General features: G+C 50.3%; 2 protein-coding genes across 10 annotated transcripts in view; both read left to right on the plus strand.

Annotated features, from left to right (window-relative positions):
* MIDEAS (mitotic deacetylase associated SANT domain protein) overlaps positions 1-23,297 on the plus strand; it is a 67,789-nt gene extending 44,492 nt beyond the window's left edge. For 5 of the 9 annotated variants that reach the window (XM_082383865.1, XM_082383863.1, XM_082383864.1 and 2 more), the window contains 12 exons: positions 303-1,972; positions 3,151-3,450; positions 9,053-9,398; positions 11,355-11,421; positions 11,927-12,069; positions 12,198-12,301; positions 12,771-12,846; positions 13,565-13,653; positions 16,100-16,249; positions 17,469-17,681; positions 19,192-19,388; positions 19,766-23,297. In XM_082383865.1, the coding sequence (XP_082239991.1) occupies positions 539-1,972; positions 3,151-3,450; positions 9,053-9,398; positions 11,355-11,421; positions 11,927-12,069; positions 12,198-12,301; positions 12,771-12,846; positions 13,565-13,653; positions 16,100-16,249; positions 17,469-17,681; positions 19,192-19,388; positions 19,766-19,943 (3,297 nt within the window). In that variant the 5' untranslated portion in view covers positions 303-538 and the 3' untranslated portion in view covers positions 19,944-23,297. Of the gene's footprint in view, positions 1-302; positions 1,973-3,150; positions 3,451-9,052; positions 9,399-11,354; positions 11,422-11,926; positions 12,070-12,197; positions 12,302-12,770; positions 12,847-13,564; positions 13,654-16,099; positions 16,250-17,468; positions 17,682-19,159; positions 19,389-19,765 lie in introns of all 9 variants that reach the window. The other 4 variants (XM_082383866.1, XM_082383868.1, XM_082383869.1 and 1 more) reach the window with 4 other exon arrangements.
* Positions 23,298-23,843: 546 nt separating this feature from the next.
* PNMA1 (PNMA family member 1) lies at positions 23,844-26,606 on the plus strand. The gene has a single exon (XM_082383976.1). The coding sequence runs from the start codon at positions 24,757-24,759 to the stop codon at positions 25,816-25,818; it is 1,062 nt and encodes a 353-aa protein (XP_082240102.1). The 5' UTR covers positions 23,844-24,756; the 3' UTR covers positions 25,819-26,606.
* Positions 26,607-27,002: the final 396 nt, after the last annotated feature.

The raw sequence follows: 27,002 nt of genomic DNA on the forward strand, positions 1-27,002 counted from the left end.
TGTGCAGTGTGCAAGTTACACAACCAAACGCAGCAGTCCTGGACACTAACCAGGAGGGTGAGGTGGTGGGACAAGGGAGAGTCCCAGAGCACCCTGGGGGATGTTGCTGCCTTCTGGTAGCTTCTGGTAGCTCCGCCAAGGTCCTGGCTCCTGCCTCACCAGTGCTGCTCTGTGACCTTGGGCTTGTCCCCAGGAGGCAGTGGAACTGTAGGACCCTTGAGACCCTCCCCTCACACTTGTGCTGCTCTCTGGGGCATCCTGGGAGGCTATGGCTGACACTATTACTGTTCTTCTGTCTGCAGGCTCCAGGGCCCTGTGGAGCATCATGAACTGGGAAGAGTAGAGGAGCCTGAGAGCCTCTCTGCAAAAAGGAAGGAAGCACCAGCAGTTCTTTCTCCCCGTGCCTGACCGCATCATCCAGCGTTTCCTCTGCCCCCTCTGGCTGCTGGACTAGGGCCAAGCTTCCAGCAGGACCATCCCCCAGGGGATGGGCAACTGGTAAAGTAGGTCTCACTGCCGGGGCCCAGTTGGCCACACCATGAACCTCCAGGCCCAGCCCAAGGCTCAGAACAAGCGGAAGCGTTGCCTCTTTGGGGACCAGGAACCAGCTCCCAAGGAGCAGCTCCAACCCCTGCAAGCACCACAGCAGCCCCCGGCCCCTCCACCGTCCAGAGTGAAGGAGGAGCCTTACTTTGCGCACGAGGGTCCGGCAGGGGCTGCCCCCGCCTCCCAGCCTGTGGAACTGCCCCCTTCCAACAGCCTGGCCCTGCTGAACTCCGTGGTATACGGGTCTGAGCGAACCATGTTGTCTCAGCAGGTGGGCTCGGTCAAGTGGCCCAACTCTGTGATGGCTCCAGGGCGAGGCCCGGAGCGTGGAGGGGTTGGGGGTGTCAGTGACAGCGGCTGGCAGCAGCAGCCCGGCCAGCCTCCGCCCCACTCGACGTGGAATCGCCACAGCCTGCCCCTTTACAGTGGACCCAAGGGAAGCCCTCATCCTGGCATGGGGGTCTCCACCTACTATAACCACCCTGAGCCGCTGAAGCGGGAGAAAGCAGGGGGGCCACAGCTGGACCGCTTTGGGAACGCTGTGCGGCCAATGGTGCCACAGAAGGTGCAGCTGGAGGTTGGGCGGCCCCAGGCACCCCTGAACTCTTTCCATGTGGCCAAGAAGCCCCCGAACCAGACGCTGCCCCTGCAGCCCTTCCAGCTGGCGTTCGGCCACCAGGTGAACCGGCAGGTCTTCCGGCAGGGCCCATCGCCGCCCAACCCCGTCGCCGCCTTCCCACCGCAGAAGCAGCAGCAGCAGCAAGCGGCCCTGCCCCAGATGCAGCTCTTTGAGAACTTCTACCCCATGCAGCAGCCACCCTCTCAGCAGCCCCAGGACTTTGGCCTGCAGCCAGCCGGGCCGCTGAGTCAGTCCCACCTGGCTCACCACAGCCTGGCACCCTACCCCTTCCCCCCAAACCCTGACATGAACCCAGAACTGCGCAAGGCCCTCCTGCAGGAGTCAGCCCCGCAGCCTGTGCTACCTCAGGCGCAGATCGCCTTTCCCCGCCGTTCCCGCCGCCTCTCTAAGGAGGGCGTCCTGCCTTCCACCACCCTGGATGGGGCTGGCACCCAACCTGGGCAGGATCCCGCCAGCAACCTGTTCCTGCACCACTGGCCCCTGCAGCAGCCGCCACCCGGCCCCATGGGGCAGCCCCATCCTGAAGCTCTGGGATTCCCGCTGGAGCTGAGGGAGTCGCAGTTGCTGTCGGACGGGGAGAGACTGGCACCCAATGGCCGGGAGCGGGAGGCTCCCGCCATGGGCAGCGAGGAGGGCACGCGGGCTGTGGGCACAGGGGACTGTGGGCAGGTGCTACGGGGTGGGGTGATCCAGAGCACTCGACGGAGGCGCCGGGCGTCCCAGGAGGCCAATTTGCTGACCCTGGCCCAGAAGGCAGTGGAGCTGGCCTCACTGCAGAGCACAAAGGTGAGAGTGGCATGGGCTGGGGGCAGACCTGGCAGAGGGCAGGGCGAGCTGTGTCTGGGGCCAGGGGAGAGCAAGTGACTCCAGGGTCACAAGGGCAGTTTTCTTCCTTCATTGAGGGAAATGAAAGAACCCATCCATTTCAGGGAGTTCTGAACTCTATGCATGCAAAGAATCTCTAAGTAGGTGTATCCATACCTGAAGGGAAGATGGGTTTTATACACATGCAGGGTTGCAGGCAGGAAAATGCAGTACACCATCGTGGGTTGCCTTCTTCATTTGGGACTTGCAGGGTTGGGAGTGGAGGGAGGTGAAACCATTTCCAGATCCAGTATGCTAAAAGACAAGAATGTGGTAGTGGTTACACAGGTGGTTATAGTTGTCAAAATGCATCAAACTATAATTAAAAATAGGTGCATTTTGTTGCGTGTAAATTATACGGCAATAAAATTGATTGGAAAGAAAAGACAATCTAAATGGGGAAGAAGAATGAGTAGAATTTGAGCACCTATGTTGTACTTGGAGTTTCTTATCTTTGATCACAAGTAATTTCTCATCAAATCCTATGAGAGGGATGCTGGCATTTATCCCATTTTATTGCTAAAGAAGCTAAGGCCCAAGTGGGATTTCCCAAGGTCACAAAGGTAGGACAGAAGCTAGTATCTGACTCCAAAGCCAGTGTTTGCCCCTTCCCTCACTAGAGGTCTCAACCCTCGAAGCCTATAGGGCCAGACCTATGTGTAGGAGGCTGCAGAACTTGACTTCACTCCAGCCAGTTGCCAGTGGGGAAATAGATCCAAAGACCACCCTTACCTTGCCACAGGTTCCTTGCTTGCTTTCTTTTGCAGAGATATGTTTTGAATATGTAGATACTATTTCACATGCCATGCACCGTGTAGACCAAACAAAACACATCTATTAGCCACTTTTGGCCTGAGTTGGCCATCTGGGGATTCCTGCTCCAGGCCAGGATGGGAGAACCTGGCAGAAGGGAGGTTATGGAGAGTATTTGGGAATATGGTGGGGGAAAAGGTGGTCAGGGAAAGGCCAGGTTGCCAAAGACCATTGGGAACCATCATGGGTGTTTGAGTCCCTGAATCAGATGGGACTAGGGGTCCCGGACCAGCAGATCAGGACTTACCTTCTAACCGTCTCCATTTCCTCTCTCTCTCCTTCTCCAGGATGCCAGTGGCTCTGAGGAGAAGCGGAAAAGTGTATTGGCTTCAACTACCAAGTGTGGGGTGGAGTTTTCTGAGCCTTCCTTAGCTGCCAAGCGAGCACGAGAGGACAGCGGGATGGTACCCCTCATCATCCCAGTGTCTGTGCCTGTGCGGGCTGTGGACCCAACTGAGGCAGCCCAAGCTGGAGGTGTTGACGAGGATGGAAAGGGTCCTGAACAGAACCCCACTGAACACAAGCCGTCGGTCATCGTTACCCGCAGGCGGTCCACCCGTATCCCTGGAACTGATGCCCCAGCTCAGGTATGAGAGGCGCCCCATGCAAACAGCTCAGTACCTGAGTGCTCCTGGGGACCTAATATTATATGGGAAAAAGGAGAACACGGCATTATAGGAGGGATTCAAGTCACCCATGGGGATATTATTTGTATTTTCCAAACAAAACTTTTGGACAAATGAACTTATGAGGGACAAAGAGACAATTTTATACTTGAAATTTGGACTATTTAGGAAAATCCAGAATGTGTGAATCTCTTTTATTTCAGGTCAGCAAATTTTGATTTGGCCTCTAATACGGGTCAGGCCTTGTGCTAGGTACCGGGATGTAGAAATGTTTGCTTATTCTGTCAGTACAAACATGTATGTTGTACTCTCCTACTAAGATTGAGGTTTTGTCTATTTCTTCTTAGTTCTGTCAGTATTAGTTTTATACATTTTGATGCAATGTTAATTGCATACTTATTTAGAACTGGATTAGACACTTTATCATGAAATGTTTCTTTTTTTATTTTTAGTAATCTTTTTGCCTTTTAAAGTCTACTTTGTCAGATATTTCTCTTTCTTTCCATTAGTGTGGGTGGGAGGAGGATGGGATGTGTATCTTTTCCATCTTTTTATTTTCAGCCTTTCTGTATCATACCTTCTACTTAAGATATATCTTTCAACTGGATTTATAATTGGGGTTTGTTATCATCTGTTCTAACAACCTTTGTCTTTTCGTTAGAGCATTGATACGGTTTACATTTAATGTAATTACTGATAAACTTTGGTTTAAATCTGCCATCCACTTATCCCATCCTGCCTTTTCTTTCTTCCTTTTTTTTTTTTTCTCTTCTTTTGTTTTCCTTTGGATTGATTGGGTTTGTTATTCCATTTCCCCTCTTTATTAATTTATTAGTTATATACTTATGTATTACTCCTTTAGTGATTACCATAGTAGCCTTTATTACCTGGATTTCTGTTAGAGAACTAAGCCCTGCAGAAGGGGATTTGAGTGACCATTTTCTCAATTATCTGGAGGATGGTACATAGCTAGTACCATTCTAGATGTGTAGGAGAGAAGTCAACTTATTACATAGTGAATGCCTTATGACATTAGAGCTTAATCCTCTGGTTGAGAAGGGTTCCTAGAGATTAAAATGCATTCTTAGCATATTGAAATCTAATATAAGTTAGTGCTTTACCTCTTCTTGGACAATGCAGAGTTCTTATAACCCTTTAACTCCATTTTCCCCTAACCCCTAACTTGTAGAATTATTGACATGAATTTTCATTCTCTCTATATTTTAACATTGATAGGACATTATAACATTATGGTTTTGTTCAGTTGTTCATTTTAGATTTATTCAAATACTCAAGAGTGTTTTGTTGCTTTTTATTTCTTCTCATGTCTCCAAGCTTCCATCTCAGTTCATTTATATGCTGTTTGAAGAACATCCCTTAGTATTTCCTTTAGTGTGAGTCTATTAGTGATAAATTTTATTAGTCTTTGATTGTCTGGAAATGTTTTTATTTCATCTTCATTTTTGAAGGATAACTTTGCTGGGTAGAGAATTCTGTGTTGGTTTTTTTTTTTTTCTTGGCACTTTAAAGATGTCATTCCATTGTTTTCAGGCTTCTATTGTAGTTACAGTATTGAGAAATCACTATAACCCATATTGTTGCTCCTTTGAATGTAAGGTATCTTTTTATCTTGTTGTTTTTAAGATTTTTTTTTTTTTTGTCATTGGTTTTCAGCAGTTTTGCTGTGAAACCTAAGTATTGATCTCTTTGTATTTATCCTGTTTAGAGTGCTTCTGCTCCATTTTCTCTCTCCTCTCCTTCTGGGACTCCAGTTACACGTTTTGTTAGCGCTTTTCACTGTATCCCCTATTTTGTCTGTCATGCACTTTTCTATGTTTTCCATTTCTTTTTTTTTAAGTCTGACCTATCTTTCAGTTCACCAGTTCTCTCTTTAGCTGTGTCTAATATGTTGTTAAGCCCATTCATTGAACTCTTGTCTTCAGTTATTTTATTTTTCAGTCACCTGAATTTTCATTTGGTTCATTTTTAGAGTTTCTAGTTCTTTGATGAGATTCTCAACCTTACCTTTTATTTTATTGCATAACTTAAGCATAGTTTTCTTTTCTTTTCTTTTCTTTTTTCCCTTTTTTGGCCACACCGCATGACTTGTGGGATCTTAGTTCCCCAACCAGGGATTGAACCTGGGCCCCAGCAATGAAAGTGCCAAGTTCCAACCACTGGACCACCATGGAATTCCCAAGCATAGTGTTCTTAAAGTTTATGTCTCATAGCTCCATTAATGGTATCCCTGTGGGTTTGTGTTTATTATCTGCTATTTCTTGTTTTTAAATCACGTCTTACTCTTTTGTATATCTGGTTATTTTTTATTGAATGTCAGACATTATATATGAAAAATTGTTGAGGTAATTAAAGACTCTGGATGCTGTTCTCCTCTACTGGAGAGGATTTGTCTTTGCATCTGACAGGTAGCAAAGAGCACAAGCAATCCTGGATTACTTTAACTTAATCAGATGATTTGAAGCTGGGCATTATTCCATTTGAGAACTAATCTATATCTGATTCACCTTTATTCTGAGGATATAGCCCTTTGGAGTCCCAATCCAAAGCCTAGAGGTTTACCAGGCTCTCCTTCCTTGGCAAGCTCTAAACTCCAGTTTTTATTCTGCTGGTTCCTTGAATTTATTAAAAGCTTTACTCAGTTTCTCAGCCTCTCCGTTGTCTCTTCCATAACAGCGTCTATCTCTAGGGAAAACACAGTTCTAAATGCTGGGCTCACCTTTTTGGCTTTCCTTTTTTTTTTTCCTGGATCTTGGCTCTTTAATTCTTTGCCAACTGATTTGTTCTCTGGTACCTGCAGAAATGTGGTTTTGTGTAGCATCTAGATTTTATTAGTCATTTGCAGCTGGAGAGTTGGCCTGCATGCCTGTTGTCCATAACAGAAAGGAGAGCTCCAAGATCATCATGAGTAGCACAGTCTCTGCTCTCTGGAATCTTGTTCTCTGGTTGGGGGAGAGTTTGTGGTGGAGGCTGGAGGCTTGGGCAGCTTGTCCTGAGGATGGCAGGAAGGAGCCTGAGCAACTACACAGCTCAACATGCCCATTTCATAGGTGAGGAAATAGGCCCAGAAAAGGCCAGAGGCTTACCTAAGATCATACAGCCAAGTAGTGGCAGAGCTAGCCCTGGAATTTGGATCTCTTGAATCCTGCCTGAGGACACTCACTATACTAGGCTTTTGGGGAGGTCTGTCTCTTTCTTTCTCTCTCTCTCTTGGTGTTACAGATATTTGCAATCATGCACAGAAGTAGAGAAAATGGTATAATGAGTCCTAATATTTAGCCATCACCCTCTTTTATAGTTTTCAAAATACAACCAATCTTCTTTCATTTGTACCTCTACTTCTCCCTGCTACTGGATTTTTTTTGAAGCAAATCCCAAACATCACATCATTCCATCCATAAATACTTTGGTTTTTTTTTTTTTTTTTTTTTAATTTTATTTATTTATTTATTTATTTATTTATTTATGGCTGTGTTGGGTCTTCGTTTCTGTGTGAGGGCTTTCTCTAGTTGCGGCAAGTGGGGACCACTCTTCATCGCGGTGCGCGGGCCTCTCACTATCGTGGCCTCTCCCGTTGCGGAGCACAGGCTCCAGACGCGCAGGCTCAGCAATTGTGGCTCACGGGCTTAGTCGCTCCGCGGCACGTGGGATCTTCCCAGACCAGGGCTCGAACCCGTGTCCACTGCATTGGCAGGCAGATTCTCAACCACTGCGCCACCAGGGAAGCCCAATACTTTGGTTTTGTACCTGAAGTACCCCATACATAAGGATTCTTTCCCTCCCTTCCTTCCTCCCTTCTTCCCTTCCTTCCTTCCTCCCTCCTTCCCTTCCTTCCTTCTTTCCTCCCTCCCTTCCTTCCTTCCTTCCCACAATATCGTCACACCTAAAAAATCAATATGAGGGCTTCCCTGGTGGCACAGTGGTTAAGAATCCGCCTGCCAGTGCAGGGGACACGCGTTCGAGCCCTGGTCCAGGAAGATCCCACATGCCGCGGAGCAGCTAAGCCCATGCGCCACAACTACTGAGCCTGCGCTCTAGAGCCCGCAAGCCACAACTACTGAAGCCCACACTCGTAGAGCCCGTGCTCCACAACAAGAGAAGCCACCACAATGAGAAGCCCGTGCACTGCAACAAAGAGTAGCCCCCGCTCACCACAACTAGAGAAAGCCTGTGCGCAGAAACAAAGACCCAACGCAGCCAAAATAAATAAATAAATAAATAAACAAACAAAAAATCAATATGAAAAATATTGTCAAATATTTAGAATAGTTTAAATCCATTTTCCCTATAAAATCACAAATCATTACAGCTAGCTTGAGTTCATGTTGGATTTCTTGTCTAGAAGTTTGGGGGCCTTTGACTCCACTGCATTTTTTTCTGCGCAATCATATTGTTCCCCTAAGGGGGAGAGAATGAACAATGTCATTTCTTCCTAGTCTGCAGAAGAGCAGAGAGGGCACAGATGGCTAAAAGACATGGTCAAGGCCTCATGGGGACTCAGGGCCCTCTGCTGGAAGGTCTTGTGGGAGCTGGAACCTGGGAGGGGGAGAAAGCCTGTTGTTCCTGGGCCCAGTCAGTGTGGCCAGTCTCACCTGTGCCCCCAGGGAGATGATCAATGCCACTCACTCGTGTAGGGCTCCATTCTGTCTTGAGAGGATAGGGATGCAGCAAGGAAAGGCCTCTATTCCTGTACAGCCCTGCCCTCTATTCTGTATGGAGGCCCACAAGGCATACCAAGCAGGGAGAAGTGTAAGCCAGGAGGGCTAACCTTTGACAGCAAAAGTAGAACTAATACTATGAGAACAAAAGTTCTTCAAGGACAGGGCTGTCCTGTTCACTCTGTGGTCCCATGCCTAGCTTGGGTCTTGGCACATGATATGGGCCTCCATCTAATGCAGAGCTTGGAGTTTAAGTAGTGATAGCAGTCAGTATTGATTGAGTAATTACTGTGTACCAGGTACTGTTCTCAGTGATTTCCATGTATTAATTTATTTAGTCCTCATAGCTACCCCATTAGGTAGGCATTTGTTATTCCCATGTTAAAAATGATAATGCACACAGAGTTAAGTATTTTAAGTGATAATTAAAGGAAGTAGATCCCAGTCCAAGCAATCCAGTTCCAGGGCCTGGCCCTTAACTACAATAGTTCCCTGCCCTGTAGCATACTTTATAGCAGGGGTTGGCAACTATGGCCTGTGAACCAAATCCAGCCCTAAGACAGTTTTTTACACTTTTCAAAGGATTATTTTAAAAGGGCAGGGGGTGGGGTCAGGAGAAGAAGAAGAATATGCACCGAAGAATATGTGTGTGGCTTACAAAGCCTAAAGTATATACTATCTGGCCCTTGACAGAGACAGTGTGCTGACCCCTGCCCTAGAGGAGACAGTAAGAAGAGCTTTTGGATCTGCTTCCTGTCTCAGGCTTGCCTTAGTGGGTGTGGTGGGCAGACTAAGTTCCAAAGGTGAAACTGTCAAGCAGTGGTCAAGACTTCAGTTTTTCCCAGGATGTAGGTGGCTGAGCCATCTTGGTCTGTTTCCTTCTCCAGGCTGAGGACATGAACGTCAAGTTGGAGGGGGAACCTTCAGTGCGGAAACCAAAGCAGCGGCCGAGGCCTGAGCCTCTGATCATCCCCACCAAGGCGGGCACTTTCATCGCCCCTCCCGTCTACTCCAACATCACCCCTTACCAGAGCCACCTGCGCTCCCCTGTCCGCCTAGCTGACCACCCCTCCGAGCGGAGCTTTGAGCTGCCCCCCTATACACCACCCCCCATCCTCAGCCCTGTGCGGGAAGGCTCCGGACTCTATTTCAATGCCATCATATCGACCAGCAGCATCCCAGCCCCTCCTCCCATCACGCCAAAGAGTGCCCATCGCACCCTGCTCCGGTCTAGTGAGTGACCCCCCCCTCGGCAGCCGTGAGGGCAGGCATTGTGGGAGGGTGGTGGGTAGGGAAGACTCAGCTTCTGGCACTGCTGGGGTTGGGCTGGAACGCTGTGGGAAAAGGGGCTCTACTGTCTCCTTTGAGAGAGAGAAGGAGGTTGTCCTGATTCAAGTACACGCTGGGGTTGGGGAGAGGAGGTGTCAGCCCAACTGCTTGGACTTAAATCCCAATTCCACCATTTACTGTTCCATCCCCTGTGGAAGTGATTTAAACTCCCTGGGTCTCAGTTTCTTCAGCATGTAAATGAGGATGTTAGTAGTGTTTGGTTAATGATGAAATTGCCAATATGTATTCAGCTATGTTTAGAACCACAAACAGCAGTTTCCTATGGTTCAACCTAATAGCTACCTCAGAGGGTTGTGGTGAGGTCCAGATGCATTAACACACGTAAAGCACTTTACATTGTGCCTGGCGTGTCACATTTGTTCTTAATATTAGGTGGCAGATCCTGTTTCCTGGGTCTCTTGAACAGTCATTTTGGCCCAGAGCAGACATTTTGGCTGGCCTGGGTGGTGAATTGCTGAAAAATGTTGCCCACTCCACACAAGAATTCATTTCCCCTGAAAAATGGGATAATCCTATCTCAGTGTGATAGAGAAGATTGAGAGTAATCCCGACCAGAGGTAGCACAGGGGTGAGGCAGTGCGGTCACAGGATTAACCTCTGACCCTGACCGCATCGTGGCATGCCTCTCTGGTGCCCTCTGGTGTCTGGGTGAGAAATGGCTCACCCTGGGCTGGCTGGCCTTTGGCTCTTCCACTTCTACTGGAAGCTTGGAAGCTTCTCTCCCTGCCTGGGTTGTGCAGGAAGAAGTCGCTGTAGAGACCAGCTTGAAGGCAAAGAAGAGGTCTGTCCATCCATGAGGATTTTTCTTGCACTCAGGTGTAAAGCCTGAACTGGGTCCTGTGAGGGCACCAGTAATGTGTGGGAAACCGTGGTCTGTTCTAAAGAGAGTGCTGGGTCATTAGGGAGTTGACTTGAAAGCCTGGGAGACAGGAAAGCAGAGGTTTCAGGCAGAGTGGAATCAGCAGTCAGTGCGTGAAGCCTGCAGAGGCTGCTAGCCCTAGTGGTGAGGAAAGCATTTATTGAAGAGAGGGTGGGGTTAAAGCTGAGCTTGAACTAGGAAGCAGGTGGGGAGGGCACACTAGGCAGAAGAAAGGAGAGGTGCAAAGGCCCAGAGGTGGGACTGTGCAGGGAGCGCGAGGGGCCATGAGGGGGCGGCCTGCGAAGATGGACGGTCCAGGCAAGGCGGTGGTGGGATGCATAGCTGGCCGGGGAACTGCCTTGAGCACTGAGCTGAGGAGTTGAAGTTTTCTCTCAGGTTGCAGAGGAGTCAGCAGATTTTGCTTTTGGAGCAAGAGAGTGTCTTGATCACACAGGGCGTTAAGATTAGCTCGGGAGAAACCAAGGCAGAGAACCCAGCAAGGAAGTGAGAAGAGAATTGTGAAACAGCGTTCTCCTTCACCACCTCGTTTGTGTGGCGGAAGTTTCAGCCTCTTTACGAGAGCAACCATGGTTGAATGCTGGACTTAATGCTGTACTGTGGGCGCTCCCAGGGCAGAACATGGCTCTAGTAGTGGAACTGGTAGCAGTAGTAATAAGAGTAGCTAATATTTATCGAGGGCTCAGCTTTGTGCATGATTTCATTCAATCCTCACATCAACCTAGGGAGATAGGTAGCAACAGCAGGCGTGAAAACGGAGGCACCCACATATTTGGTAAAGTCACAGCTAGTTGTCACAATTACAGGCTGCAGAGCCAGGACTCAGGGTGCCTGATTTCCCAGCGTGAACCTGAGTCACTGCTGTGGCTCTTGTGCATAAAGAGCAGCCACCTAGGGTTGGAGAGAGTGGCTTTGCTGAAGGGCAGAGGGTGCCATTTACTAACCTACCTTTTGTCCCATAGATAGCGCTGAAGTCACCCCGCCTGTCCTCTCTGTGATGGGGGAGGCCACCCCAGTGAGCATCGAGCCGTAAGTTCAGCCCAGCCTCTCACTCAGGGGGGAGGGTGGCCAACTGGAGTCCAGTGCATGCAGGTGGGCCCTACGAGGAAGAGGAGGCTTCTGTGGGCTGGGGGCTGAGCAGACCTCTCTGGGCTTCTGCACTTAGCCCTGGGCTTCACTGATCTCCCCCCCACCCCCAGCTTCTCTGTGGAAGTCACAGGGAAGGAAAGGACCAGCTCAGTTTGAATTTGCCTCTGAGGAAAAGTAGAAGAGCAGTCCAAGAGACTCTTTCCCTGTCTGTAAACCTGGAGCTGCTTCTCCCCTTTCCAGCCTCTGGGCCTTGCCTTTCTGGCAGCACAAGGTGCCACTTGCCAGGCTGTCCTCATAGAAGCCAGGTTCCCTTACACCCAGCTGAAGCCTTGCCACGCTCAGCCTCTGCCAGCTACCCCCGCATCTTCTCCATCCTCAGGGAGGAAGTTGGGTTCCCCATCCCCACATGGTGAAGCCTCCCTCCCTTCCCTTTCCGCCCCTGCAGACGGATCAATGTGGGCTCCCGGTTCCAAGCAGAAATCCCCTCGATGAGGGACCGCGCCCTGGCAGCCGCAGACTCCCACAAGGCCGACTTGGTGTGGCAGCCATGGGAGGACCTAGAGAGCAGCCGGGAGAAGCAGAGGCAAGGTGAGAGGGCACGAGCCAGCAGGCAAAGCAGGCAAAGGCTGGCTATTGGGTAGTGGGTGGGCTAGGCTCCGCCCCACCCAGTCAGCCCAGCCCAGCCCTAAAAGTGCTTTTCTCTCCTCCCTCCCCAGTGGAAGACCTGCTGACAGCTGCCTGCTCCAGCATTTTCCCTGGAGCTGGCACCAACCAGGAGCTGGCCCTGCACTGTCTGCACGAGTCCAGGGGAGACATCCTGGTGAGACACTGCCCCCGGTGGAGGGAGGGCCCCTTGGGGAGGCTGGCAGGGATCCGTGTGTGCTGTCCAGGAGCCAGGCCTGTCGGCGAGCTGATTTGAGGCAGGCAGGAGGGTCTGACCAGGTTAGGGATGGTAGGGGGTCGGCCAGAGGGAGCCCTGGTTCCAAACTACAGACTTTGCTGTGCAAGGTCCACCCCAGTCTCTGATTCTGGGTAGTGGGTCCCCACCCTCGGACAGGGCTGTCACTGAGGGCCTTCTCTATCTGTGGCTGCCTGCCTTGGGGACCATGTGTTTCCTCTTTTAAGAGGCCCTGAGCAGCCCAACCCCCATGCCCTTGCCATCCTGCCAGACCTCTTGCCCCTCCGCAGTTAAGAGGGCCAAGAGTAAGTGCCCACCCTACTCAGAGGCCCGAATTTTGCCCACCAAGACCCCGGCCAAGGCCTTGACCTTTTCTTCACTTCCCTTTCAGGAAACGCTGAGTAAGCTGCTACTGAAGAAGCCCCTGCGGCTGCACAACCACCCATTGGCAACTTATCACTACACAGGTGGGCTGGCAGGGTGGGCCTGGGGCCTGGGGCCTCGAGGGGTCTCCAGCATCAGTGGGGCTCAGTTCAGTGCTGAGTCACAGCCCAGGGTGGGGCAGGGGTGGAGAGGTGGGGGGCAGATAAGCCAAGATCCAGTGTGAGGGAACTGACACCAAAGCTGGGGTGGCTCTCAAGGGGTTTCCTGTGCCCTGCAAGGGAAGGGAGAAGGGCATAAGCAGGTGGGAGCCCATCCGAGTAGAAAAGCCCAGGGTGTGGGTATAAGGGTCAGGAACCCAGGGAGTGCCATCCAAATTGGCATCAGGTGCTGGAACTTAGAGGACCCCTGGAGTGCCATGTCCCATTCTGGGGACTGTGCTTTAAGAGGGACATTGACCAAGCAGCATAATCATAGCCTCACTGGTATCGACCCCCGTCGAGTGGTACATCCCGTCTGTGCCAGGTAGATCACCAAGGGCTCCACATGCATTGTCTCACTTAGTCTGTACCACAGCTGGTGAGGTGGCTTCTATTATTAGTTCCCGTTTCACAAGTGGGGAAAGTGAGGCTCAGAGGCTAAGCGACATGGCTAGTAAGTGGCAGAAGCAGGATGTGGAGCCAGCTCTGAATGCCTACAGAGACAGCGGCTAGATGACCTCACACTTTTCTGCTGGTCAGAATTGCCCCTGCAGTGCTCACAGTCCCACCCCCTCACTACCCTGGCTTCCTCTTTGCCCTGCAGGCTCTGACCAGTGGAAGATGGCTGAGAGGAAGCTGTTCAACAAGGGCATTGCCATCTACAAGAAGGATTTCTTCTTGGTGCAGAAGCTGGTGAGCTGGGGCTCTGTTTTGGGGGCAAGAGAGGGGCAGGAGCTGCCTGCATGATTTGGGGGCTCCCTCTGCCAGTGGGGGACCCTGCAGTTGCTTACCAAGGCCTCTTACAAAGCAGTTAGGTCAATGCCGCTAAGTAGCTTCAGAGACATTTTTTCTTTAATAAATTTATTTATTTATTTATTTATTTTTGGCTGCATTGGGTCTCCGTTGCTGCACGCAGGCTTTTTTTAGTTGCGGCGTGCGGGCTTCTCATTGCGGTGGCTTCTCTTGTTGCGGAGCTCGAGCTCTATGCGCGCGGGGTTCAGTAGTTGTGGCACGTGGGCTCAGTAGTTGTGGCACGCGGGCTCTAGAGCGCAGGCTCAGTAGTTGTGGCGCATGGGCTGAGCTGTTCCGTGGCATGTGGGATCTTCCCGGACCAGGGCTTGAACCCATGTCCCCTGCATTGGCAGGCGGATTCTTAACCACTGCGCCACCAGGGAAGTCCCCAGAGACATTTTTTTCTAAACAAAACAAGAATGGAAATGATCAGCCCTTTTCCCCCTTGGTTCTAAGCCCCTTCCCTCACCTTAGGGTAGCGTGGCCATACTCTGAAGTCTCAGTCCAGAGGGGGGCCTGAGTGGGCACCAGACCCAGTGGCACCAAATAAATAGTGACTTGCCTAAGGGAGAATAGGAAGAGAAGGAGGGCTGCAAGCAGAGGTGAGCCATCCTAAGGGGCTGGAGTACTTCAAAGGCCACAATTAGTGGGAGGAGAAATCACCCCGAGATGAGGGGACCGAGAGCTAGCAAGTGACTATAACTGACCTAGAGGGCTTCTGCCCACTTCCTGTCAGGCCCGGGGCTTCCTTCCAGTAACTCAGCTGACAGAGTAGAGGAAGCCTGGGCCTAGTTTTCCTAGATTCTCTTGTCCTCCCCCTGTGTTCTTCCCGGGAGAGTGATCTGCTAATCCAAGGGCTTGCATCTTCCCACCAGCCCTGTCTCACAAAGCCTGGGCTATGGGGAGAGTGAGCTGTGTGGACAGCTGAGGGAAGAGCACTTCTCAGAATGTGCTCTTTCCTCCTGGGATTGTAGGTTGTACCAGGAACGCCCTGGGGCCTGGACCAAGTGCTGACAAATTCTCCTACAAGGGCCCTGTTGTGAGGACAGTCGTTTGCTGGGCTCCCTGATTGGGCAATATTGCCGGGAAGTACATGCCTTGTGAAGCTCACTGAGGCGCCCCTAATGCCTTAATGAAAAGAGCAGACCATTAGTCAGGCAAACAGATGATCAGAGGGAATTGATAGTAAAAGTGTAAACAGGATCTAGTTAATAAATTTGTGACTTGGCCATTCCTGGGAGATGAGTCATGTCTGCTTCCTGCTCATGCACAGAGGGCCCTCACTGACCCCTTGGGCTCTGTGGACAGGGCACCCCAGTTCCCAGTGCAGCCCAGCAGTTGGCTGAGCAGTCTGGGAGTCTGGGGAGATGGGGGAGAGTCAGAGAAAACAGCTTGGGGTTGGGGGGAGGTAGTCCAGAAACCAAACCCAGTGGCCAAATGGATTTGTGAAACAGGAGGGCTAGGGTTTCAGAGCTTGGGAGGCCCTTGGGGATCATGTGGTCTCATCCCACTCACTACTTTCACACCAAGAGCCTTGCCTAAGGCCACACAGCCATTTAGTGGCAGAGTTAGAACAAGACTTAGCCTCCTGCTTCCTCTTCAGGTTTTCCAGGGCTTTCGTGTTAAGTCTCCCCTGAGTTCCTCCCCAACATAGGGCAGTTTGACAATTCTCTGTCCTCACTGCTCCCTGAAGAGGAATGAAATTGTTTGCTCTGATTGATGTAGAGAGGCTGTGTTGCCAGGTCTAGTCTGGCTTTGAATGTGGATGGTGCCCAGACTTTTTCCCCTTTAACTTTTCATTTTGAAAAATCTCAAGCTTACAGAAAAATGGAAAGAATAGTATAATGAACACCCATATACCTCTCAGATATACCAGTTGTTAACATTTACCACATTTGCTGTCTCTCTGTGTCCGTAAATAAACTCACACACACAGGAATTCTCTCTCTGTTTTAACTAATCATTAAAAGTTACAGACATCATGACATTTGACCTAAATACTTCCTAAAACAAAGATATTCTCCTACAAAACCATAGTACCATTATCACACCCAAGAAATTTAAACTGACACAGTAATACTCTCTAATACATGATCCGTATTCAAATTTCCCCAATGGCTCCATGTTGTCCTTTTTAGCTTTTTTTAAAAAAATAGTGCTGAAGTGTTGAATTGGTCAGTGGTTTGTGCAGAGCAGGTGTTGGAGACATGCTTGTATTTCCTGGGTTTATTGGGTTTAGTGTTTGCTAAGGTTAACGGAGGGGCATGCAGGGATAAGAAAGGCTGGAGTGCCCCCAGGCAGGTGAGCTGAACCAGGAACTCTGACCTCAGTTTTGGCTTCAAACCAGATCCAAACCAAGACCGTGGCCCAGTGTGTGGAGTTCTACTACACCTACAAGAAGCAGGTGAAGATTGGCCGCAATGGGACACTAACCTTCGGGGATGTGGATACAAGTGATGAAAAGTCGGCCCAGGAAGAGGTTGAAGTGGATATTAAGGTGACTCCCTTCCCTGCCTCTGCTGCTTAGGCTGAGATGGGAGCCTGAGGCCAAGCTCTCCAGGACTCCCTGGAGGGCAGAGAGAGGAAGGCAGTGTCCCTGACAGCCCCAGGGAGCTGATGTCCCGGACACTGGCCCTGGACCTTTGGGTTCCCTTCTCTATCTGCCAGTGTCATCGTAATAATACATTGTGTTGATGCAGAACATTGGGGGAAATTTCCCACAGTATTTGCACCAGCATTGACTTCTTGTCCCCTCGTAGCAGACCTCTAACACTGTTTCCTAAACTTTAGTCATTCTTGTATCACCTTTATGAATTCTGCTGTATCTGCATCCTACCACGTCACCATTACTATTTTTGTCATGTCCATACACCACTTGTGCTTTTAATATTTTTCTTTAAATCAACCCATTTTTTACTCAAAAGGGAAGCTTTATATCACAATCATAAATAGAAAACCGGTGTTGCTTGCCATAGAAGGTACTGGTAAAAATAAATATATCTGAAAACCAGACAATGTTATAAAATTCTAGCCAGATACTATAACCTGCCGAGGCTCTGAGATGAGGCCTGACCTCTCCTTGTTAAGTCTAGAGCAGTATAAAAGACACATTAACACCAACTCGAGACTTTGTCCTTGACATAATCAGGATTGAAAGAGAATTGAAAAGAGAATGTTATTCAATTCTGTGAAAATTAAATGTTATTTAATTCTGTGTCCGTGTATCCACCTAATATCATCTTGGGGTCACAAGTCCACACTTGGTGACATGCTGCTCTAAGACAGGGAGTGATTTAGTTCCCATTTTGCAGATGGGAAGAGGGTAGAGATACAGAAAACGTTACAAAGATAGCTTAGAATGGAGCTCAAGGCTGCTGCCTGGTTCCACCAGACCACCCTGCCCTAGAATGTGTCTCTTGGACACACCCAAGAGGACAGGTGGCCTGTGGGGAGGGACGGGCATGCTCCCTCCCTGCCCCAGCTCCATCTCAAGTGCTTGGTCTCATCCTGAGGGCTTCCAGGCCTCAAGGCTCTCTCTCATTTTACAGGCGGATTAGCGGTGGGAGAGTATAGAGTCTAGCACAGGGGGCCGCACTGGTCCAGGCCAGGCTAGCAGGACTAGCAGGGCCTAGTGAGCCCCTGGCTGGGTCAGAATTGGTGCATATGGCTGCATGACTGAGCTGTAGGCTCACTGCCCTGTTCTTGTTCCCCCATAGACTTCCCAGAAGTTCCCAAGGGTGCCTCCTCCCAGAAGAGAGTCCCCAAGTGAAGAGAGCCTAGAGCCTAAGAAGGAAGTAAAGGAGACCAGAAAGGAGGAGGAGGAAGAGATGCCAGAGACCCAGGAGAAGGGGGAGCAGGAAGAGGGGCGAGAGCGAAGCCGGCGGGCAGCGGCTGTCAAAGCCACGCAGACACTACAGGCCAATGAGTCGGTAAGTGTGACCTCCACTGGGGGAGCCCAGGGCCAGGAGGACGGCTGGAGCTGGGCCCAGGGGTGTGGGAGGGAGGGCAGAGCAGGAACATGATGATGATGATGATCATCATCATGGCAGGAAAGCACTAGATAGTTTATGCTGTTAACTCATTTTATCCTCATAACTCCATGTAGTAGGTACTGTCAGTATTCCCATTTTACAGAGAAGGAAATTGAGGTCCAAGATAAGACAGCTAGTAGGCAGCCTGACTCCAGAATCCGCTATTAATTTTACACTATACTGCTTCTGTATCTGAGTCACAGAGGAAAAAGGCTTTGTGAAAACCCAGAAGGTGTGTGGGACACTGGGGAAGCATTCCTGACTTTCAGTTCAGACAGGGCTCCCCCTAAGAGAGCTGTGTCCCTGCCAAGAATTCTGAAACTGAGCTGAGACAATGGGAATAACAGCAACAGCCCCTCACGCATGTTGTCTGCGAAGTGCTTTCCTGTTCATTATCTCATTCATCCCTCGTGATAACCCCATAAAGTGTTAGCCCCCAGCTTGCCAATGGAGGAAGCTGGGTTCAGAGATGCTAAGTGACTTGCCTGAGGTCCCACCCCAGGTCCTTCTAGTGCAGTGTTCTGTCCACCACATCACAGGCCAAGAAGCAAGACATACCAGCCAGAGCTGTTCCGTGTCAGGAGGTCCCCCAAGAGAGAGGGCTGGGTAGGGTCTGCTGCGGAACTACTATGAGAGTCTTTGTTTGTTTGTTTAATTTGTGTTGTACGCTTAAACTTGCAGGAAAACCCTCACAAACTGTAGACACACAGCTGTTTGCTCCCTTCTGAGCCTAGTCTGTGCTCCTTCTCCAAGAGCTGTGCTCTGTGTACACACTCCACTGAGTTCTGCTGAACTTTTATGAATGCTTTCCTGTGGGGTTTGATCAGTGCACACGTGTGTGACTCCTAATGGCCATCTGGGGCTCCCCTAACCCGAGGTCCATGGTTCGCATACCCTGAGCAGCACCTCTCCAGGTCTGCACCAGGCATCCTGTGCTCTCTGGCACCTGCTTGGCGTTTCCCATGGTGGCTCATGTTGTCATGAGCTAACTGCCTGCATGTCTGTCCCTTCAGACTGTGAGTTCTCTGATGGCAGGGGCTCCTGTCACCTCTGTATCCGCTGTGTAACCTGGCATGTTACACAGATTTGAAGGCCATTTATGGAATGAAGTCATGAATAGACTAAATGACTGAAAACATGAACCCATGTCATTAACAGAGACACCAAGACCCCTGTCAGATGCATCAGGAAGTCCTGTAGCAGCTAGGGCTGTCCCACGTAATTACGGTACCAGCAGTTTGTGAAAACAGAGCTGTGGGTGCCTTGTCACTGGAAAGATTCAAGAGGGTGCTAGGGGACCATTTGGAAGGAGTGTATGATCTTTAAAAGCCCTCTGTTCACTGATATTCCATAATTCGGGATCCTCTCTTCCCCAGTCTCTCAGCTCTCCTTGTTTGACCCTCTCCAGGCCAATGACATCCTCATCCTCCGAAGCCACGAATCCAATGCCCCTGGATCTGCGGGTGGCCAGGCCTCAGAGAAGCCAAGGGAGGGGCCAGGGAAGTCACGTAGGGCACTTCCTTTTTCGGAGAAGAAGAAAAAACCAGAGCCATTTAATAAGAGCCAGAATCAGGAGAACACTTTTCCGTGTAAAAAATGTGGCAGGTAAGAAGGCAGACCCAGCCTCCACGGGGACCTGGTAGGTTGGCTGCGGTTGGAGGAGGGGCAGACGCCGATTCCTGGGGAGAAGTAGGAGGAGTCACAGCTTTCGCCCTGTCTCCTGATTGGCTCAGAGGGTTTCCCCGGGCAGTGACGTCCCTTGGCAGCTTTTAGAAGAGGGATGATGGCACTGAATCAGGAGCCCATCGGTCCCCTTGTTGGAGGGTGGGGCTGGACCACGTGGCGCGGAGCAAGCCAGAAGGGCCGGGGAGCCCCCAGAACAGACACGCACGCACGCACGCGCGCGAGCGCAGGTGCTCTAGCCTGGAGGTCCCAGGGTTGGAGACAGACCTCTTACTGGAGCCCCTCCTGTCCGACTACAGGGTGTTTTACAAGGTGAAGAGCCGCAGCGCTCACATGAAGAGCCACGCCGAGCAGGAGAAGAAAGCGGCTGCTCTGAGGCAGAAGGAGAAAGAGGCCGCGGCCGCTGCGGCCACTGCGGCCGCCTCCCCCCACCAGCCGGCCCTGAGGGAGGAGAGCAGTGCGGGCGAGAGGGGCTGACGCCCGGGGCTCCGGGCCCTGCTCCAGCCTGAGACGCCCTGCCAGCACTGGAACCTCCGGAGGGAGAGATCACGTGGACTGTCTCTGCAAAACGGATACAATTAAATAAACGGCTCTTTTACTTATACAGGGCCCAGGAGCAGTGTTAAGGGCTGCAGGATCCAGTTCTCTTGCATTTGGTTTGTCGGAAGTTTCCCTCGTGCTTTCCTGGGACTGGGAGAGTCCCTGCTCGCTGGGGCTGCCCCTGGGGAGGGGCTCCAGCGCTGCCACCGCTGCCTCTCACATGGACCTCTGCCGCCACGCCACGAGGTCGCTTCTCTCCCTCTTTGTTTCCCTTTCTCCCTTAGGTCACCATGGAGAGACGAGCACAAGCGCGCCCCCTAGGCAGCATTAATCCCCCGCCCCAGGGGACCTGTACAGGCCCTGCCCTAAGCCCCGGAAAGAGGGACTCCGTAGGAAGGAGTGTGGTGGCCATCTCCGAGAGGGAGCTCAGCCTGGCATCTGTGCTGTCTCCCGCACGGCAGTGTCCAGGCCATGCTGCTCCAGTGACTATGTCCTCAGAGAGGCCACGTCCTCCGTGGGAGGGAGGCTGCCAGAACGGGTGCAGGGAGAGAGACCAGGACTGGTACCTATCCCTTTGCTGCTCGCTAGCAGCCTGCTGGGGCTGGAAAGTTTTCTCAGATGTTTGGGGAAGGAGCCAATGTTCTTTGCAAGCTCTCAGCCTGCTGGAGGGAAGGAAACTGTGCAGAGGAAGGAAGCTGCAGGGCTGCTACAGGGCTAGGCCTGAGGGAGCTTTTGATAAGCCTTGGCTTTTCCTGCTTCCCACCTTTTTGCCAAATACCTTTGGGCCCTGGAGGCTGCTAAGGGAGCTTAGCCTAGGCCCAGCCTGCTCCTCCTTGGTGCAAGTTTCCTGCCTGCCTCTGTCCTGCCCTTGGCAGCTGCCACCTAACCCCACCCCACCTGGTCTAGTGCTGATATCCACAGCTCAGCCCTCAGTCCTGCATGCTGGAGATTTCTGGATCCTTCCCTGGGAGGGGGAGGTCTCCTAGCCAGATGGGACAGGAGCCTTCATTCCTTGACTTGTGTCATTTGGGAGCTATTTATTTATTCTTAATATTTAATTTTTAACATCCTCTCAGGGACCAGGGGCTTCCTCCTTTCCAGAGGCCCAAGTGCATTTATCCCAAAACAAGGCACCTTCTTGGCACCACCCTCCCTCCCACATTTCCAAGACCCTAAAGTCCCTCGTTTTGCCAATAGGAATGATAGTAGCACTGAAAGAGGGTGGAAAGGTGGAAGATGTCGCAAAGCCACACGGAGACTAGCAGGATCAAGGGAGATCAAAGGCAGTTGTTGTTGCTACCTCTTCTTTGGCTGTACTTTCAAGTAGCTTGAGGGGATTGGCTGGAAGCCAGATTCTGGTTTTGTTTCTGGCTTGAAGAAGCCATATTTGGTGTGGAGTCACTTAAGTGGAAGGGCTGGAAGATTCTGGAGGTCCCTTCACTTGCCAGTCCCATAGGAGAGCTGAGTTATTTTTCTGATCTTGCTATTCAACTTTAGTTGTGTAAAAGAAGTTCTAAGTGAATCCATGTTAGGAAGGAGCCAAAAAGTATTCATTCTGCTACCCTTCTGAGATAGCCTAAAGGCGTCGTATTGGTAGCTGGGAGTGGGGAGGGAGTTTTATTTCTAAACTATGCACTATCAGGTATGTGTTAGCATTCATTTATGCATTAATATGGTTATACATGAGCCCAGCTATGGGAGTTAACAAAATTCTCCCCCCTCCCCAACTCCTGATGGCTACCTAGACCTCTAACTTCCCAGTTAGTTTCTTCCACAGGCTTTTACAAGCTCAACGGCCCAAGACTGCAAAAATCTGGTATACCCTCCAAAAACAGGAGGGTAGCAAATTTAGGCTCTCTTCTAAATCACATATGTAATATGAGTGCCTTCGCAGCTTTGCCCCAAAGTGCTACTTATGTTTCCCAAGGTTTTTTCTATTTAAACCGTATTTAGTTTCAGGCTTCTTTTTTGGACATGTGGTAACAGAAACCTCCTTCGTCTAGAGTGATTCTCCTAAGCTCACGGAGACCAGACCAGGTGAATATAGGTGGAGAAAATCAAGATGGTACCTCTCTGTATTAACCCCACCCAACACCGTATTTTAGAAGGGTTTATGCTCCAGAATGGATTTATAGCTAGAATGCAGTGTAAAAGGTAAAATGTTTAGAGGGCAGATGCAATTGTGGCAAGTGACCTGCCAATAAAGTAGGTGCAGCCATAGAAGCTGGCATAGGTATATCCTTTATGGTGCTTTCTCCCTGTGAACCATTAGGCTACTTTGTTTTTTCTTTTTTCTTATATTCAGAGCTCTTTGCTTTAAGAAGTTAAATGACAAACACCTTCAGCTTTATAATGTCCTCCCCACACCATCTCACATATCCATCTCTCAGCCTCCATCTACACTCAGCTAAGGGCATGAAACTAACCTAGTGCCTGTGTTCTAGACCGTTTCTGAGGTCTCTTACCCACCCACGGAGACAGTGCTTCAGCACTGTCCTCCATGCCTTCAGCAGCCCCCCTCACAACTAAGGTACACACCCATCCCTTTTGCTATCCCACTTCCACCCCTGGCACAGAGGTCGTGTGCTGCTTACGTCTAAAGGGATCCCCTATATTTAACTGCCTCAGTGACCTAACCTCTTTCTTCTCATGTGCCAGATGTTAAGATGAAGGAGGAATACAACACATACTCAAGCCTCAGCTATTTAAGTATGTTTTTACTGGGGCTCACGTTTCTGGGACGGTATTTATTACCAGACTGGCAAGCCTAACTCCTTAGGTTTATAGGAAGTATGCATATTTTTATAAAACAATTGTATGTCCTCCCCATATTTTTGCTGTGTTAAGATTTGCCTCTAACAATTTGCAGCTGTTTCAATTTTTCATTCGTCTCTCAGTCGAAGGCCTTGTTGGAGGGGACAGAGCACAGGAATAGCCTTGACAGTCTGTAATTATTGTACAAATATTTTAATAGCATATAAATAAGTATATTCCTTTTATTTTGAAAAATATCAGACACTGCCTTTTGTGTGTTTGCTGCCTGTGTCACCCTTTTTTAAAAAGACTGTTACATATTAAAATAGTGTACATATATATAAATATTACCTCTTTTGCTGTACAGTTGTGATAGACCAGACTGAAGATTTTATTTTTTGTGTGCTTTTTATAAAAAAAAATTAACACACTAAAGAAAATCTTGCTGATGTGATTGTAATGTACCTATGTAACTTATTTACTTTTGAACGTTCTTCTGTATCTTTAAACCTTTTATTAAATAAGGTTTTAAAAATTCAGAGTTGAATGCTGTGTCCTTCTGGGGAGATTTTCACCATCTGGGATTGACGTAAATAGGCCATGGTTTGCTTGCAAGGGATTACTTGACGTTTTTGAACCGTAAGGATTCTGTTTTATCAGCTAACTGTCAATGATGCCAGGACAGGGGAAATAACACAGTAGCGTTTGCCTGGCTACAAGGGTTACTAAATAGATCTAGATCTTCTTACAAAATTTTAGACAAGAAAAAGCCTCAACTCAGTGTCTCACACAAACACACGGCACATTTCCAACGTTTTAGTTTCATTGGGATGAAATTCGCGGAGGTTGCTGAGTGCGATCAGATGGTATAGGGTATTTTCTTATATAGCATTGACTTGAACGAGCGACGTGAATAGACAATCTTCCTTGACGGACGCATATCATCTTAAATTCACTGCAGAATTATATTATCATCTTTTAAACGCAGTGCTTTGTGAAAAAAAAAATCTGGAAAACGTGAAAAAGGAAACGCGCTGTCAGAGAAATTAATGCCCGCTCGCCTCTGCGGGCCTCCGGAGCACTCCGTTCGTCAGTCTTCTGGGCCGCCGTTTCCGTGGCTACGCTCGCGCAGGCTCGGCCGCGGGGGCGGGGCGGGGCGAAAGCCACTTGCCGGCCGGCCCCGCCCGCCACTGCGGCCGTTACGCCTCGGCTGGTTGCGGGTCTGACCAGTCGGAAGCCGCGCTACGCCATCGCGCCTCAACCTGCCGCAACCCGGGCGCGCTGTCGCCGCGGCCTGCCTTCGCCTGCGCCGCCTCTAGCCTTGCTTCCGCATCCTACCCGCGCCTCCGCTGCCTGTGTTTTGGATCCCCGGCCGGCCGTCCTCGCAGCCCAGACGGGCACCTGCTCCAGCGAAGGAGCCTCTCTCGGGCTGGCCCCGCTGCCACCGCTGCGACCTCGGGGTAGTCTCTTCCTCCGGGGGCGGCGCAGTTCTCGTCTGCAGGGAAGCGGCTTCTCGCGCGCCTGAAGGCCGGGCTCCGACCGCGAAAGCCCGGTTGACGCCGTGAGCAGTCGCGAGTGCCTGGCGCCGGGGCTGAGAACAGAAGGCCACGCCCCGCGATTACACCCCGGCGGCCTCTACAGCCCGGCGGCTGCTGCCTTCGCCGCCCGCCCTCACTCCTCGCCTCTGAGCTGCGACGCGACACCCTGCCTACAGGTGGAGGACCCGGCCCGCGGACCCCGACCAGAGACGCAAGATGGCGGAGGCCGCGTAACTGAGCATCCCGCAGGCTTCGCTCCGAGAACGCGGAGGACTGACATTGGGGGGCAGCGAAAGGACGAGAGCAGGACTCTGGTGTCGTTTGTTAATCGTGGTTGCGTGAAGCTTGACTCCTCGGGCATATTGCGGGGGAGTGTTTGCTGTCGTCCCAAGTCCTAGAGCACAGGGAACCACAGTAACCCGGATTTTGTAGAATTGGGGCCCTTGATAGTTGGCAAAATGGCGATGGCACTGTTGGAAGACTGGTGTAGGGGGATGGATGTGAACTCCCAGAGAGCCCTGCTGGTCTGGGGGATCCCCGTGAACTGTGATGAGGCTGAAATCGAAGAGACCCTCCAGGCTGCGATGCCCCAGGTGCCCTATCGAGTGCTTGGGAGAATGTTCTGGAGGGAAGAGAATGCCAAAGCAGCCTTGTTAGAGCTCACTGGCGCTGTCGATTACGCCGCGATCCCCAGGGAGATGCCAGGTAAAGGAGGGGTCTGGAAAGTGGTCTTTAAGCCCCCGACTTCCGATGCTGAATTTCTAGAAAGGTTGCACCTCTTCCTAGCAAGAGAGGGGTGGACCGTGCAAGATGTTGCCCGTGTCCTTGGGTTTCAGAACCCCACTCCGGCCCCAGGCCCAGATATGACAGCAGAGATGCTAAACTATATTTTGGATAATGTTATTCAGCCTCTTGTTGAGTCCGTATGGTACAAGAAGCTGACACTCTTCTCCGGGAGGGACATCCTGGGGCCTGGGGAGGAGACATTTGGTCCCTGGCTGGAGCACACTAATGAGGTCATAGAGGAGTGGCAGGTGTCAGATGTGGAAAAGAGGCGGCGGTTGATGCAGAGTCTTAGAGGCCCTGCTGCTGAGTTCATACGCATTCTCAAGATCAGCAACCCTGCGATTACCACCGCCGAATGCCTGAAGGCGCTTGAGCAGGTGTTTGGGAGCGTGGAGAGCTCTAGGGATGCGCAGGTCAGATTTCTGAACACTTACCAGAACCCGGGAGAAAAGTTATCCGCTTATGTCATTCGTCTGGAGCCTCTGCTGCAGAAGGTGGTGGAGAAGGGGGCCATAGATAAAGATAACGTGAATCAAGCCCGCCTGGAGCAGGTCATTGCCGGGGCCAACCACAGCTGGGCCATCCGAAGGCAGCTGTGGCTGACCGGGGCTGCGGAAGGGCCAGCGCCAAACCTCTTCCAGTTGCTGGTGCAGATCCGCGAGGAGGAGGCCAAGGAAGAGGAGGAGGAGGCTGAGGCTGCCCTCCTGCAGTTAGGCCTGGAGGGGCACTTCTGAGTCCCCAGAAAAGGGGCTTTAGTGCAGACCTAGATCACAGCTGCTTTTGATCGTTGTCTTTGTGCTGTCTTACAGGTGTGTCTCCTAGTAGTAAAGACTTAGCCATGTTTTTTGGGCGGGGGGAAGTCAGGCCTGCGTATTCATGTAACATTAGTAAAATCGTGCAAGCAAGCACCAGAGCTGCTGCGGTACAAGTGAGTCATGCTAGCTACGATGCCAGGGAAAGGTTTGGACATGAGTGCTCAGTGCAAACTGTCATCAGCTTGCATCATCATCAGTTGTGGAAAACGTGAACTCGTGACACTTCCCGTCGAGGCAATTAAATGTGAAATTGCACGTTCAGATGTTTAGTGCAGGGCCTGGCTAACACAAGAAGTGTTCAGTAAAAATGTGAACTGTTATTACTACTATCGTGAATAGTTTTTGTGTTTACTGTAAATTCTTCCTGATTTACATTAACGGAAAGAAATGTGAATTAGATATTCAACTTTAGAGTGCAAGTTTATTTTCATCTTTAAACATCTAAATCAGTTTAACTGAAAAGTGTTCCGAGACTACAAAATGGGTTGTTAGAAAAATACTGCACTTGTAGAGCTGTGTAAATCAAGTTTTCACTGGACAAGATACAGATTGCAAGCGGAGGTTAATATGAACCAGTTGCAGTATCTATTCCCCCGTTTCAAATCTTTGTCATTGAAGTGTAGTTTACCTTGTTCATGCTGAGTCTAAGTGTTCTAAATTCGAAGTTATCAAATACATGTATATTAATAAAAATATTTTTAAAATTCTGTTGTCTTGTTTTTCTGACATGTATAAAAAACTTTCAGTGTAATTAAGCTCCATTATATTTTCATTTCTTAGGAAGACTTCCCCATGTCACTGAAAAAAAAAAAAACCCAAACCTCAATTGTTTTACTTTAAGCTTTATATCATAGTATGTAACTTTATTTTATTTTATTTTATTTATTTATTTATTTATTTATGGCTGTGTTGGGTCTTCGTTTCTGTGCGAGGGCTTTCTCTAGTTGTGGCAAGCGGGGACCACTCTTCATCGCGGTGCGCGGGCCTCTCACTGTCGCGGCCTCTCTTGTTGCGGAGCACAGGCTCCAGACGCGCAGGCTCAGTAGTTGTGGCTCACGGGCCCAGTTGCTCCGCGGCATGTGGGACCTTCCCAGACCAGGGCT

This window comes from Balaenoptera borealis (genome assembly GCF_965194805.1).
Source record: "Balaenoptera borealis genome assembly, chromosome: 3".
In the NCBI taxonomy this organism is placed as follows: Eukaryota; Metazoa; Chordata; class Mammalia; order Artiodactyla; family Balaenopteridae; genus Balaenoptera; species Balaenoptera borealis.

Excerpts from the sequence above, each read along its gene's own strand:
- PNMA1 (XM_082383976.1), top strand. The coding sequence starts at position 24,757 with ATGGCGATGGCACTGTTGGAAGACTGGTGTAGGGGGATGGATGTGAAC.